The sequence below is a fragment of the Pristis pectinata genome, chromosome 14 (genome assembly GCF_009764475.1).
Source record: "Pristis pectinata isolate sPriPec2 chromosome 14, sPriPec2.1.pri, whole genome shotgun sequence".
Taxonomy (NCBI): Eukaryota; Metazoa; Chordata; class Chondrichthyes; order Rhinopristiformes; family Pristidae; genus Pristis; species Pristis pectinata.
In genome coordinates this window covers 31,962,985-31,979,187 of record NC_067418.1, presented here as the reverse complement: position 1 = coordinate 31,979,187, position 16,203 = coordinate 31,962,985, and the positions used below count along the sequence as shown (strand labels likewise).

The window sequence follows — 16,203 nt, the reverse complement described above, 5'->3', positions numbered from 1 at the left end:
GGAGTTCCAAAATGAAATGTCTACGCATTCTTGAATTTGAGGAATCGGGGAGTGTCAGATAATGGTAGTGACACTAATTTGTTTCAATACATGATGTGCAGGGTTGTCAATAAAGATACAAGATCAAGGCCTGCATGAAAGTTGAAATGTGTTTGATCAGCCTGTTCAGATCACTGAATGCTGCAGGCAGACGTAGCAAAGGTGGCATGTTTCCATCCATGATGCCCAGGACTGTCTGTAGAAACACATAATCAGGTCTTGCAGGATATTGAATGATCTGCCTTCCACTAGCCTGTTTGGATCACTGAATGATGCTGGCTTTTTCTACAGGAATTTTCCAGGGAGTAAGTATTTGTAGATCACAATACCTGAACCACAAAGAAGTTTCATTCTGTCTTCAACTGGTACCTTGCAACTAAAGTAAAAAAAAACTACCTGCATCTTTTTCTGCATTTACTTTTGTGCTTTAACTTACTTCCATCTTTAATAGGCTTTAATTTTTTGTCTTTACCATTTGGCACTGCAATCAAGGGAAGGAATATCTAATTTGAGGAAACTGGAGTCGAATTTTGATGGATTATGATGGTGACGCTGATTTTTTATGTTTCCTTTCGTGTCATACAAGAGCATCCATGTATGCTTAACTACTTCTGACATCCCCCTGGGTGTGTTGGAATCTGAAGTGCATTGACAATATTTGCAGGAATTAACTAAATGTTAAAAATGCACAGGTTTCATAATCTGGATTTCGAGCAAATCTCATTTGGATTTCAAGAATATCCTGGATTTTTCAACAAATTCTTCCCTGCATTTTCTTCTGCACTTTGATTATCCTTGTCCATTTGATCAGTTTTATTCTCATCGGCTTTTGTTGTGGTGACACCTGAATTTGGCACTGCATTCAAACAAAGTAAGATCTCCCAGTTGAAGGAATGGCAACATTTCCTGAGCAAAGATAACTTAAGCCTTTCCAGCAATGTGGATTCTGTCCTCAGAATCTTTGCAGTGCTCCTTCACTACTTTGACATTGATTACCTTTCCTGAAGATCTGCATGTCGCACTGACAGTAAATAGCTGCAATTCTTATTCTATTAGACTCGTAACTCTAGGCATACATTTCTATTCTGATTCAGCTTCTGACACAATCCAGATGTTTGCTAGACTTCAATGTTAGAAGTTATAAGTTAGTCAAAATGATAACTCTGTCTTCTTTGGCAATATAAAAATGATGAGGTTTCTTGTCATTTTATCAAGTGTATTTGTGGCTATAAGCAGCAAATATTTCTATGATCAAATCGCTTGGCAACAACTGAACTTGGATGTAAGGAAACCTCTTTCCTGTGGAGAAAGTCAAGAAGACCAGGGAACTTTGGAAGGTTAATGGGGACGTTTTGAGGATAGTCCGCATTACAGTGGAGGAGATGCCAGACATCTTAAAACATATGAAGGTAGATAAATCTCCGGGGCCTGATCAGGTATATCCAAGAAAGCTATGGGAAGCTAGAGAAGAGGTTGCAAGAGCCCTGGATGAGATATATGCATCATCATTAGTGACTGGGGCGGTGCCGGAAGACTGGAGGATGGCTCATGTTGTGCCTTTATTTAAAAAGGGTTGCAAAGAAAAACCTGGGAACTATAGATCAGTAAGCCTAACATCTGTGGTAGGTAATTATTGGAGGGTATTCTGATCGATAAGATATACATGCATTTGGAAGGACCAGGGGTTTAGGGATTAGGGATAGTCAGCATGGCTTTGTGAGTGGGAGATTATGTCTCATGTATTTGATTGATGTTTTTGAAGAAGTAACTAAGAAGTTCAATGAGGGAAGGATGATGGACGTAGTTTCTATGGACTTCAGCAAGGCCTTTGATGAAGTTCCTCATTGTAGGCTGCTCTGGAAGGTTGGATCTCATGGGATCCAGGGAGAGCTGGCTTAGCTTGATGGTAGGAAGCAAAGGGTGACGGTGGAAGGTTGTTTTCAGACTGGGGGCCCATGACTTGTTGTGTGCCTCAGGGGTCAGTAGTGGCCCATTGTTGTTTGTCATCTATAGCAACGATTTGAATGTACAAGGCATAGTTAGTAAGTTTGCAGATGATACTAAAATAGGTGGTATCATTGACAGTGAAGAAGGGTATCAGGAATTACTATGGGATCTTTATCAACTGGGTAAGTGGGCCAAAAAATGGTAAATCGAGTTTAATTCTAATAAGTGCAAGATGTTGCATTTTGGGAAGTCAAACCAGGACAGGACTTTCACAGTGAATGGTAGAGCCCGAGGGAGAGTTGTAGAACAGAGGGACCTAGGAGTACATGTACATAGTTCACTGAAAGTGGCATCACAGGTAGACAGAGTAGTGAAGAAGGCTTTTGGCACACTGGCCTTCATCAGTCGGGGCATTGGGTATAGTACTTGGGATGTTATGTTGCAGTTGTACAAGACATCGGTGAGGCCACATTTGGAATAGTATGTTAGTTTTGGTCATCGTGCTATAGGAAAGATGCCATTGAGCTGGAGAGAGTGCAGAAAAAAATTATGAGGATGTTACCAGGATGTTGACAATATTTGCATAATTAACCAGATGGTAAGCATGTACAGAGTACATACTGGACAGCAATCAAATCTCATTCAGATTTCACAATAGCCTCGGAATTTCAACAAAGTTATTACCTTCACCTTCTCTTGCATTTTGATTATCCTCACCCATTTTTTCACTTCCACCTTCATAAGAATTTGGTACAGTATTCAAATAAAGGATGGTCTTTTAGTTGTAATAATGGCAAGATATCATAATGCATTCCCAGAACCTGGATTGTGTCTCCTGAATTTTCATAGGACTTCTCAACCACTTTGACAGCCATTAAACTGCCTGAAGATCAATATCTCACAACAGCAGTAAATATTTATAATTCTCATTCAGTTAGACACAAAGCTCTTGACTTAAAATGCTGTTGTTATTCAGCTTCCAATACAAGCCACATGTTTGCTATCCTTCAAAGTTAGCAATTCAAAGCTTCTAACTCTGGCAAAAATGTGACTTCATTAGCTTGGGCAAAATAAATCTGATAAAATTATATGATTGTTTTAACATGTGAAATTTATGCCCATCAGCAGCAGATCTACAGTCAAATCACTGGGTGATGGTTGAACTTGAATGTACAGAACCCATTAGTGACGTTCCAAAAAATAAATTCCCCACTTTTCTGAATTTGAGAATGATTCTTGTCTGCTTCAGCATTGTGAAAACACGATCATAAGCCCTTAATCTGACTGAAAATCTGCATCTCAAAATTTTAGTAAATACCTCACAATTCTTATTCATACATAGTGCCTTTCACATACAAACAGAATTTGAATTTTGAGCAAACCATCACTTGCTTATTTTGTTCCAGTAATTAATTACAACTTTAAAGTCAGAGGATGAAATATTTTTTGAATTTATATTAACTGAAAATAGCTGTCCTACCATGAAATTGAATGATTTCCTTTAAAAACATTAAATTAACTGCCACATGAAATCACCATCTCTGCAAGGGTTTTGCCTGTTCACACAGTGAATTCCAGAAAGAAATCAGCTCTGTAGTGCAGTGCTAATGAGGTTTCCAATCACCCTTATATAGTTCTAATTCATAACAATTTAGAGGACAAAGATAGAAGGGAGTTGTTGGGAGCTTTCTTGGGCTGTTTGTTGTTTGTTTCTAGCCAATGCATAAATAAATAGAGACAAGACAGCATGCAATATGTCCCAGATGTAGGTAGGAAGGGACTGGACAAGGGGAGACAGGATGGAGTCAAGGTACGAGGAGATAAGTTTGGTGAGGCAAGAGCAAGTAGAAATAATGGGCCTAATGTAAATAAATAGTCCTAGATTCACTTCTGGGTAATAAAATGTGGCAAGCCATGTGCAAGAGTACAGGGTGATCAAAAATATTAGATTTAGAATCAGATTGTAAAAGAACAGGGAACAGTAAAATGTACAAAGAGCTAACAGGAAGGCAATTCATTTCAGTGAAGCCTTATAATTGGGAAGCATTGGAAAATAGCACAGCAAAGTTGGGGAAAAAATCCAAAAATGAGAACAAAGAGGAGATTAAGAGAACAGACTAGTGACTAACATAAAAGGGAACCCATGTCATTTTTAAACATTAAAAAGAAAATTAAAGGAAGGCTGAGGCTGATTGAGTGCTAAAGGGAAATCCTCTTGAGAAAGCAGAAGAAACAGGCCAGGTATTAATTATGTACTTTCTATCTGTCTTCATGGAACTGTAAAGGAGAACTGGGGATGATACTGGTTGGGAGGTATATTAAAGATTAGTAGCAATCAAGGCATCACTCCCAGCCTAGGTGGTAATTTAAAAGTTGACAGCACTCAAAGCCCATTTGCTCATGTGGCTACATTATTTGTGGGGCTGGTTCAGTTAAATTTATGCTCAATCCTGAGATCCAGAACATTGCTGAGAGGAATTCTGTTTCTGTTTAAATAGAGGACCCCTAGAACCTTTGCTTGATTCTTGTCTTTAGCCATCTGAGAACACTTTTAAGAAAAAAAATCTAGGTCATAATGTAATAGATAAAACAAAAACTGCAAACTTATTGTCCACCTTGCAGACACAAGGCATTTTGGAATCAGTGCACGTTTGAAAAATAGGCTCTTAAGATCCCCAGGGTTTAGAACTCTGCTGCCCACTGTGAAAATAAACCCTCAAATTGGTTTTATTTCCACTAACAGCACAAAACACATTCCATTGTGTGAGTTATCTTTAGGTCAGTTAAAAGAATCGTGTAAAGAAAAAGGTACAGGACTGAAGACAGTATTGATGTGAGGAAAATTGACAAGAACTGTTAGCAGCTATGCTGCCATGCACTGTGCTAATGCAAACTGGGGCAGACAGGCTGAAGTGTAAGTGCGCAATCAAAAGAAGAAATGGGTGGAAGAGATCATTTTCAGCAGAAGCCAAGAAGGGGAAGAGGCATCTCTATGGAACAAGGTGCCCGAGGGGGTGGTAGAGGCAGTTACAATCACAGTATTTAAAAATAATTTGGACAGGTACATGGATGGGAAAGGAATAGAGGAATATCTGCCAAATGCAGGAAAAAGGGATTAGTGTAAATAGGCACCTTGGTCGGCATGGACGCATCGGGCCAAAAGGGTCTGTTCTGTGCTGCAAGACTCTATAACTCTATGACTCTTCAATACCCTCCCTCAACTAGGTAGGTACAACAGGCATGGATATGGTGGACCCAACAGCCTCTTTCTGTGCTGCTTGACTCGAATGGCTCTGTGTCTCAATGCAGGGAATGCGAATAAATGACCTCTGTGTTACACCAAATCAAACATAAATAAGTTTTAAAATATTTTTTATCATACTTAGCAAGAGACAGTGCCAATATATGCTAGATCAAACCTTGATCTTAAGGAGGAAATGAAGAAAATCCTAAAATTTGTGCTAGAGTCATCTTCTCTGATGGTCTTCATAAAACTTAGATAGTTGTCTTGATTAGTGTGAATGGAACAGATAAATAAGAGTCATTTCCAATGAGGAAGACATCTAAATTTACATATTATTACAAAAACTAAGACAAATCATTTGAATAAAGATCTGTCTTTCAATTAGAAGAACTGAAACATTCTCTTTCAAAGCTAGAGTTTATTTTACTTGATTGATGAATCACCTGGGATCTAGAAGGAAAAGGAAAATTAAGACGCAGTGTTTACCTTCTACTTTGCTGCCAGGTGCTACATTGTGCAAAAGTTTTTGACTTTCCTCATCACTCTTTTTGCTATCTGAAGAGTCTAGAAAAGAAACATTAGATATTTTATAATGTAATGAATATAACCTACAGAAAATTAAACTTATTATGTTCCGTCATCATCCTTTTCAAAATATAATCCATATCAATAATACCTATGAAGGTGTCAGTGTTAGGTGCGTCTGTCATAGATATTTAATAATATTTTTCATAATAATTTTCAATTAATATGACAACATATAAAATCCTTAAGCTAAGACATGCTTTGCATCTATATGCAGGCAAGACTTGACTCTTTATTATGACATTGTCAAGTCTGGACCTGGGAGTAAACTGAGTGTAAATGAGCTTTGAACATTGTTGGCAGTATTAATATCATTGGTGCTGAAGGTGCAGCTGGCTCTATTTTAAAAGGGGCCTGTTACTGGGAATCCATAGTGCTTGCTTGATACAGATAATAAAACCTCAGTAATTAGTTCTATGATATAAAATTACAACATTAGATACGAGGTAAATCAGGTCCATGGAAGGTGGAAAAGCAAAGGCTGAAGGGAAATCAATTAATTTTGTGGACCCCAGTGAAGCAAGAGTGTTTCTCCAGGGCAAGTTTAATTAATCTGAGGTATTGCTGCCCTGGGGCAATGCCCCTTTGAAGTTGTGAGCCCTTCCTCTCATCACCACCACCACCACCATTACCCGTCGCTGTGTAAGTGAATCTGCTGGAGGCCATTCTGACTCGTAAAGCAGACTTCAATCTGACAAGCTTTATTGGGAATTCTGGAGCATTGCTGATAAAATTAATTGAATTTGGAGCCTCAGTTTTCTCCCCCTATCAGTTTGTAAACAAATGCATAAAGCGCATCCTTTTCAATTCTTTTGCCTTGCTTACTTGCTTATCTTTAGCCAATCCTGTCCAATTGCTTCCTGGCTCATTTCTCATAATATTTCACAATTTCTGTCTTTCAGCCTCAGTCTTAAGTTCAAGTCATTGGGCCCATTGCACTCTAATAGTCACCACCACATGCAGCCTCACCCATCAACATCCAAGGCTCCTGCACCACCCGTTAGCTCTCTGTGCTCCTATTTCTCACCCAGATGGCAGTGCCTGCAGGTGCACAGGCTCATGGTGTCTGTCTCACTCACTATTCTAACTATGCTCCTTAGAATTTACAGGTACTTATTAGCCAACTTATGGAGAGATCAGAGACGGAGTATTCTTCTGCAAGTAGCTTATCTCCTACTCCCAAAATCTTCTCCACCATTTAAAAGGCCCAATCAAGACTGTTGTGAATAATGAAACAACACTCAAGAAATTAAACACAATCTCAAGACAAAGCAGTCTGCTTGATCAGCAGCCCATCCGTCAGTGTAATGATCCTCTCATTCTGTGATTGCGGTATGTGTCATCGACAAATTGTACTGCAACTTCCCTGAGCTATTTCAATACAACCTACCAATCCCACAGTCTCCAACACAATCCTCACCTCCACTCTGCCCAACTGTCCCAGGTTTAAAATAGTTCTTCCATCATCATTGATAGAAGCCCTAGAGCACTTTATCCAATGGCATTGTCATAATACCATCACCATACAACAAAAGGGTCGAAGACTCAGCACTGCCCTCTCAAAGGCCGCCAGTGATGCACAATAAATGTTTGCCTTACTGCCAATACCTACATCCCAAGAATGAACAAAGAAGAAGATAATAGCAGATAACTTCGTATATTTATAAGAATAAAAAGACTTTACCTTTTGATCGTTTTCTCCAAATGTAACTTCCAATACCAAGAGTTATGCATATTACCACCAAGATACAGATTATAGTTGCAATGGGAAAGTAATGATTCCTGGGTTCTGTAAATTTGAAGAATAAAAAAATCAAATAGTATTTGACCATATGAAGCAATATATTGGCTTAACTTGTCAGAAATCTGATAATAAACCTTTGTATTTGGCATAGCGCTTGTTCAGATTTGATGCTACTACAAAGTTCCTCAGAACAACAGTGAAATCCTGCAAAAGAAACAATGGAGCTCAAAACTGAAAATGATCATAACACATAAATAGACAAATGATTACTTCAAGCATTCATAATGAAAGACCTGAGTGTTATGTCCTTCCTAAACAAAGATTTTCTAAATTCCATAGGCATTTAGGAGTTCTTAGCAATGAGAATATAACTAAATCAAAAAGAAAGGATTGCATTTATTACCAAAAAGGAAGTCTGCAAGGAAATAAATCATTGTCAGGAGTCCTTGGGAAATGGGAATCCCAAGACCAATATGAGACAGTAAGTGGACGTAGACAACTACAAGGCCATCAGTCTTACTTTAATTCATGTAAAATAATGGAATTGAATGTTGGGTTCAAACTTGAAGATTATCTGGACCATAATATTCATGGAAATAATAGATAACATGCTATTGAAAGAAAGGAAACACTGAAAGCAATTTCACTGTGGCATTACAGTCAGTGTATAGCCCTGGTTTAAATAGGTAGTTAGGCCATTTTGGATTTGGCATGTTAACTGCGCATCTTCAGGACCAATTAATACATGAGTCAAATAGGCTTTGGAATTCCAACCTTTTTGTTATCCACCCCGTTTCCTAATATTCACAGGTTTGTGACATCTGACAACACTCCCAGCATTTTTAAGATTATGTTGAGTTCATGTACCCATTTTGCAAATTCTCCTGTTTGAAACCAGTAATGACAGAATATCAGTTTGATGTAGGGGAACAGGAAGGCTGAATATTAAATTGCCAAATCATTGTGAGGTCACTTGCCAAATTTACATCACAGTGAAAATGGATGAATGTTCCTTCATGGAGGGCCATATGTTCTGTGATCCAACTTGACTAAAACCTGGTCAAGTCATCCAGCAAAAACATTCCTGCCCCAATGACCCACATTCCACCATTAGCCAAGAGTTGAAAATAATATAACCTGAAGTCTACAAAATCTACAAGTTTGCAGATGATACCACCGCTGTAGGCCGTATCTCAAACAGCGATGAGTCGGAGTACAGGAAGGAGATAGAGAGCTTAGTGGAATGGCATCATGACAACAACCTTTCCCTCAATGTCAACAAAAGAGCTGGTTATTGACTTCAGGAAAGGAGGCGGTGTACATGCACCTGTCTACATCAATGGTGCTGAGGTTAAGAGGGTTGAGAGCTTCAAGTTCCTGGGTGCGAACATCACCAAGAGCCTGTCCTAGTCAAATCACGTAGATGCCACAGCCAAGAAAGCTCACCGGCACCTCTACTTCCTCAGGAGGCTAAAGAAATTTGGTTTGTCCCCTTTGACTCTCACCAACTTTTACCTATGCACCATAGAAAGCATCCTATCTGGATGTATCACGGCTTGGTACAGCAACTGCTCTGCCCAGTACCACAAGAAGCTGCAGAGAGTTGTGGACACAGCCCAGTGCATCACGGACACCAGCCTCCCCTCCTTGGACTCTGTCTTTACCTCTCGTTGTCTTGGTGTAGCAGCCAGCATAATCAAAGACCCCACCCATCCGGGACATTCTCTCTTCTCTCCTCTTCCATCAGGTCAAAGATACAGGAGCCTGAGGGCATGTACCAGCAGACTTAAGGACAGCTTCTACCCCACTGTGATAAGACTATTGAACAGTTCCCTCATACAATGAGATGGACTATGACCTCACGATCTCCCTTGTTGTTACCTTGCACCTTATTGCACTGCACTTTCTCTGTACTGTTACTGTTTTTACCTATACTACATCAACACACTTTGTACTAACTCAATGTAACTGCACTGTGTAACGAATTGACCTGTACAATCGGTTTGTAAGACAAGCTTTTCACTGTACCTCGGTATAAGTGACAATAATAAACCAATACCAATAAGGAAAATAGTTAACGTATTGATCTCCTCCTTTCACACACGTAATTCATTCACAGTTCAGAAAGCCAGAACAAGTCACTATGAAAACACTGCATTGAAGTATTGAAAGTGCTGATCCCCAAGATTAATCTTAACCCAGTTATAGCAACAAAGGAGATGCCTTATCCCACTTCATCATGCAAGAAGTGGGGACAAATGGGAAAGCTCCCCCAGGCCTTGTCCACACTGACAAGAAAAGACAGAGTGAGGCTAACAGAAGAGTAGGTTATCTTTCTTCCCTGCCCCAGCTATGAGAGTTTTCACTGCCATCTGTCTTCAGCCCATCCCATTTCTTCCTCAATTCTCCAACTCATCCATTAGTTTTTATTCTCCTTTTTCTACCCAATTCCTTGATTTCCCTTTGATAGGCCTGTAAATTTTTAAGTGGAGCAAGAATAGAATAGATATGGTTCACCAAAAAATAAATCAAATTTGGTTTGACCTAAGGCAGAAATTTGTCATTTGTTGATTATGTTAAAGGATTGTCTGACTGATGTGCTATGCTTCCAATATTTGAGTTCCATTGAAGTCAACCAAGGTAAAATTTCTATCTTTGCTCCCAATGACAGTGAGAATGCATGAAACAGAGGTTAATAAAATAACCGTAATAGGAAAAGAGCAAGATACGATTGTAAGTTTAGTAATCTGTTCAATGACATAAGATTTATAAATTACCAAAAGTAAACACAGCAAAAATTAAACAATGTGCAATTGTTTATCACGTGATTTATAGGTGATAATCAAGGCTTTAATCAAGCTAGGAACCATCTTCAAGGAGTCTTCAAGGAGTGGTACAGGGTCATAGGGTAATAGAGTGACACAGCATGGAAAGAGGCCCTCCAGCCCAACTGGACCAGGCCAACCATCGAGCATCCATTTACACTAATTATACACTAACGCCATTTTATTCTCCCCATCATTCCTCTCTAAATTCTGCCACTCACCTACACACTAAGGACAATTAACCTACCAGCTAAGATCAAGACATACATCTTTGAGATATGAAGAGAAACTGGAGCACCCAGAGGAAACCTGTATGGTCACAGGGAAAACATGTAAACTCCACACACCAGAGGTCAGGATGGATGGTTCTTTATGTGCAAGTTTCCAGACATAGGACGAGCTGCAATGCTCCACGTAGCTAAAAATTAATATTTTGAAACTTAAATTGACAGACATTACAAGCCAAAGCATATTATCTCTTGTTGGTAATTCCACTGAGAACCAATGGTTGCATTCACTTCATGAGTTCACTTGTCTCTGACTTCCCTGCCTACATCTTGAAATGTAGAAATGAAGGACAAACTCATGTCAGAGAATCTGACCTTCCACCCCTCAATGGACTCAGCCCTGAGTCCATTCTGCCATTGGACCAACCACTGAGTCCATCAGTGGAGCACGTATCTTCTGAGCTGAGCGTCCAGATGCACTTCAGATCTGACCCCTCAATTTTATTCATGCCTAGTGAAAGGGCTGACAATTTTGGTTAATTTATACATTTTAAATATTTAAATCTATTTTAATGATATCCTTTATCGTATTAGTTTTTATTTTTGATGCAATAAATAAAGGAAACAATTATCTAGGACCAGTTTAGACAAGCACGTGAACAGGCAGGGAATGGAGGGATATAGACTGTGTGCAGGCAGATGGGATTAGTTTAAATTGACACCACGGTTGGCACAACATCATTGCCCACAGGTCCTGGTCCTGAGCTGTACAGTTTTATGTTCTATATTCTATGTCTCAGTTTACCAAAGGTCAAAAGGCCCTTGGGGCAATCCAGAGAACTCTGATCCACCTCCCGAGGCCATGGCAGCTAATGCCAGGGGTGTGTAAGAGAATTGCAGCTCTGCTAAAAGCACAGAAAGAGGGGCTCAATGTGGTTGTTGGGCTGGATCAGTCTCCAGCTTTTCACAGCAGTTATTAAAAGAACAAAGAAAATGTATATATCATACATCTATAACCTCTGCCTCCCACTTTTCAAGCCCCTTTACTTCTCTATTTGCTTCTAACCCCTCCTTACGTTTATGTTCTTCTCTCAGTTGAACTCACCTGGCACAGTGAGAACCGATTCTATTGTGAAATCATCAGGAAGTGTTAGATGTCTCACTACACATCTGTATTTGTCGCCGTTATTGTTGAATTTCGGTTGAATCTTCAGTTGACTGTGAACGTTAAAAGTGTTATCACTATTGGTGAGGACTTGATTTGTATAACAATCTGATGAAACATTTTCCATTCTCAATTTTGTTATTTTCACCCAGCTGATGTCCAGTTGCCGAGGGTAAAATCCATTAGCGCTGCATGTCAGAGAGCCTTCCGAACCACTTTGAATTGTTATGGAATATGAGGATATGCGAATGTTTGGTCGGGCTGTGTAAAAAACAAATATACATTTAAATACTACAGTAAGAAACTGCAGGTGCTGGAAATGGAAGACAAACACAGACAATACTGGAAGCACTAGGCAGGACAAGAAGCATCCATAGGGAGAGAAACAGGGTTCTTTCTTCAGGTCAAGGACTCTTCATCAAAACTGGAAAAGTTAGAACACGTGTCTCAAGATGCGGAGAGGGGAGGGGGGAATTCAACAGAGTCTGCAACAGGATGCAAACCAAAATTGCTGAAGTAACAATTATTTTCAGAATCAGCAATTAAGAGAGGAGGCAAAAAAAACAAATTAAAAAGGCAAGGTACAGTTTCATTAATGGGGAGAGAAATGAAGGGGTGATTACATTAAATGATTAAATTCAATGTTGTGTCTTGAGGACAGCCACATGCCCAGATGAAAAATATGTTGCTATTTCTGCCAGCCAGAACAAGGATTCCCTTGGTCCTCATCTTCCACCCCACCAACCTCCACATTTAATAGGTAAAAATACATAATTTTTATCACCTTCAATGGATTTCACCACAAGACAAACCTATCAGCTTTCCAAAGGGATTGCTCCCTCTGTGATCCCTGCTCCCCTCGAAAGATCTCCACCAACCACTCCCCTTCTCATGGAACTTTTCCTCATGGCTATGGGAAATGAAGGACCAGCCTTTTTCCTCTTCCCATTCCACTGTTGAAGGACCCAAACTGTCCTTCCAAGTAAAGCAGCGATTCGCTTGCACTTCTTCCAATTAAGCATACAGCATTCAGTGCTCACAATGTGGTTTCATTTGCATTGGAGAAACTAAATACAAATTGGGTGACTCAAGCAATTCTGCAGATGCTGGAATCTGGAGCAACACACACAAAATACTGGAAGAACTCAGCAGGTCAGGCAGCATCTATAGAGGGAAATAAACAGTCGGCATTTCGGGGGTTGAAACCCTTTATCAGGACTCAATGTCATCATCAGGACTTCATCAGGACAAACTGGGTGACTGTTTTGCAGAGCACCTCCATTCAGTCAACAAGAATGAGCCCGAACTTCCAATTATCTGCCATTTAAATTCTCTATCCCACTCTCAGCCTGACTCCTCTGTTTCTGGTCTCCTCTATTGCTCCAATGATTCACATTGTAAGATTGAAGAAAAGAACAATATCTTTCATCTGGGTATTTTAGGACTCAACATGGAACTTAACAATACAGGTAACTGCCAATTTGTCTTCCCTCTCTCCAGATGTTCTGTACCTTTCTGTTTAACTGTGTCATTGTTACTCTTCTATTTCTAACTTTCTTACTGTTTTGTTCTGCAGAATCAGAATATTCATCCTTGCTTCAAACTTTCAAAGCATTTTCAATGAATTATATTCAGGAATGTTTTGTTTATTCTTACCTAACACATGCATGGTTGAAGTCTGTTCTGCACTTTTAGGGACAATGAACACAGTGCAAGTGTATCTTCCTTCATCAGCAATCTGTACTTTCGGAAGATGAAGTGAAGCAATTCCCTTCAGTAAATCATCCTCAGAAATGTATGCACCGGATCGACTTTGAACTTGATTTCCTTTCTTATAGGAAAACACTATTATTTCCTTGTCAAGAGTCCATTTGACTCCCATCATTGTTAAGTTGAACTTTCCACCAACAAAGCCAGTGACCTTGCATTTCAGACTAACATCTTCATTTACAAATACTGCCAGTGGGTTTGGAAATATCTCCAGATTAAAGGTATCTTTAAAAGAAAAACAAGAATGTTGTAAAGTTATAAGATGACATAAAGGTTATAAAATCCCATTTAGATATACTGCCCCAACCACACTGCAAGGTTTTCAATTCAAGACACATGAACAGTTTTAAAACTACACCTGCTAAAATTCTGCTAAAATGTTATATCTTTATGTGACCTCTAGAAGTGATCCAGCACTTGCTGCCTGGAAGGGCCAATCTAAAAGCTGAGTTCAGGCCTGGTTGTGATGCCAGCTGTCAATGTACATTTTCATGACACCATTTTTTCACTCTATGACCTGAATGCATTGTCCTAACATTTATTACAGATCAAGTCACAGTTGATTTGTGATTTTTCTGTGCATTAAAGAGTTGACTTTGCTAGGAAACTTGTACATATTGATTGTCAAGCCTTTCCATTCACTAGTTATCCACTTGCATATTGTCATGCAAATACTTATAACTACACAGAAAAAGGCCATTCAGCCCATTGGGTCAATGCCAGCTACCAGCAGAGGAATTCCATCAGTCACATTCCCTTATTTACTTTCCCTCTAATCTATTCTCCCTCACATGTCCATTAATCCCTTCCAATTCGCCTGCCACCAATCCACACTAAAAGGTCCTGTGCAGTAGTCAATTAACCCACCCACATGGACACAGGGAGAACAAACTCCACACAGACAGCACTTGAAGTCAGGATTAAATCTAGGATCGCTGGTGCACCAACTGCTGCACTATGCAGTCCTTAACTGAACATAGAACATAGAACACAGAACACAGAAAAGTACAGTACAGGAACAGACCCTTTGGCCCACGATGTCTGTGCCAACCGTGAGGCCAATTTAAACTGCACATCTGCCCGCTCATGGTCTATATCCCTCCATTCCCTGTCTGTTCATGTCTATCAAAATGCATCTTAAAAGTAAATTTAAATCAGTAATACTTCACCTGATGCTGAAATAAACGAGACGATAACACAAAGAGTCAGAATATTCATCCTTGCTTCAACCTTTCAAAGCATTTTCGATCAATTATATCCATGAACAGTATGGTTACAGTAAAAAAACTATTTTACTTTCATTTCCACACCAACCTTTGTACAATTCATTGCCAAGTGAAAGTGATTAATTTACTTTCACTTGATAAAGAATGGTAGAAAGGTTGCGTAATTAGGAAAGTAAATAGTTCAAGCACCATTTTAAAAGAGGCAGGAATTAAAATTAATAGACTCTAGAAATGAGCATTTATCTAAATACATAATGCATCAAAAGTAAAAGGATAAGATCGCTGGATCCAGACTTCATAGCATTTTGCTTTTGTATGTAAATAAAATTTCATACTTTCCTAACCCAAGAGGGCCAATTGCCAACTTTGCACATCCATGAGGAAATGGTTTCATTTTAAAAGGGAGTCTATTCATAGCAGTTCTGATGCAGGGTTTCAACCCAAAATATCAACAATTCCTTTCCCTTCACAGATAATGCTCCACTCACTGAGTTCCTCCAGTAGATAGTTGCTCTAGATTTCAGCATCTGCAGTCTCTTGTGTTTATTAATTTAGTTCATTTACTGGTACACTGAGTGTATTATGATTCAAGACAACTCACCCATAGTTTAAAGTACACGGTCCAGCTGTAAAGGGTTAGTGTGAGTACTTGAATCATATGGAAAACCAGAATGGTGCATAAATAATGAAAACCACTTTGACTCAAGGTTCCTGACTTTTATCATTTCCACACTATTCAGTGCCGGAAAGATGGTACAAATATTGAGATATTTTACCCCTGGATGTACTTCTAATCTAACCAGAAACTCCTAATTAACATACTAGCCTGTGTTGGTTTAGCTAGCAATAGAGAATCAAAGTACAAGACAAGCTAAGGTCAGTAAAATAACTGACTATGACTTCAGAAGAGCACAGCTTTTGGAACTCAAACTGAGGAATGAGGTAAAGAGGGAAAGAGAAAGAGTGAGATAGCAGAAGAGAGTAAGAGAGAGGGAAGTGAGAAAGAAAGAGGAAAGAGAGAAAGAGAGAGAGACAGAGAGAGTGGGAAGTGAGAGAGAGATCACTTTAAACATTGACTAAAGTTTAGGTGTTGTGGAGTGCAGAAGAATGTATGAATTTTTTTCCAGAGAAGCATAATGGACAGACATGGCGATCATCAATGTTTTCTTTTTCCAAAGTCATCTGTGCATATTGATTGTAGAGAAGTCACAGACTTTGGTGCAAGGAATTATGTATTAAATAAGTGAACAATTTATGCTGGGGTCTGGATATAAAAACAAGTGAAGACAAAAAGCATCCAGCTGGCTGGTGATGAAATGGAAATAATAACCAAATGAAAATCAGCTGACAGCATGATAGAAGCACAAATAGATGCCAAAATAGATCATGTCAAAATAAAATCATATGATTTTGATACAAGAAAAAAAAGGA

At 39.2% G+C, this 16,203-nt stretch overlaps 1 protein-coding gene across 1 annotated transcript in view; it reads right to left on the bottom strand.

Annotated features, from left to right (window-relative positions):
• The window catches only part of LOC127577979 (myb-like protein X), a 47,295-nt gene extending 31,918 nt beyond the window's left edge, over positions 1-15,377 (bottom strand). Inside the window, exons 1-5 of the mRNA XM_052029687.1 lie at positions 15,374-15,377; positions 13,433-13,771; positions 11,717-12,037; positions 7,500-7,604; positions 5,717-5,794 (exon numbers count right to left, since the gene is read on the bottom strand). Of these exons, the coding sequence (XP_051885647.1) occupies positions 5,717-5,794; positions 7,500-7,604; positions 11,717-12,037; positions 13,433-13,771; positions 15,374-15,377 (847 nt within the window). The remainder of the gene's footprint in view (positions 1-5,716; positions 5,795-7,499; positions 7,605-11,716; positions 12,038-13,432; positions 13,772-15,373) is intronic.
• Positions 15,378-16,203: the final 826 nt, after the last annotated feature.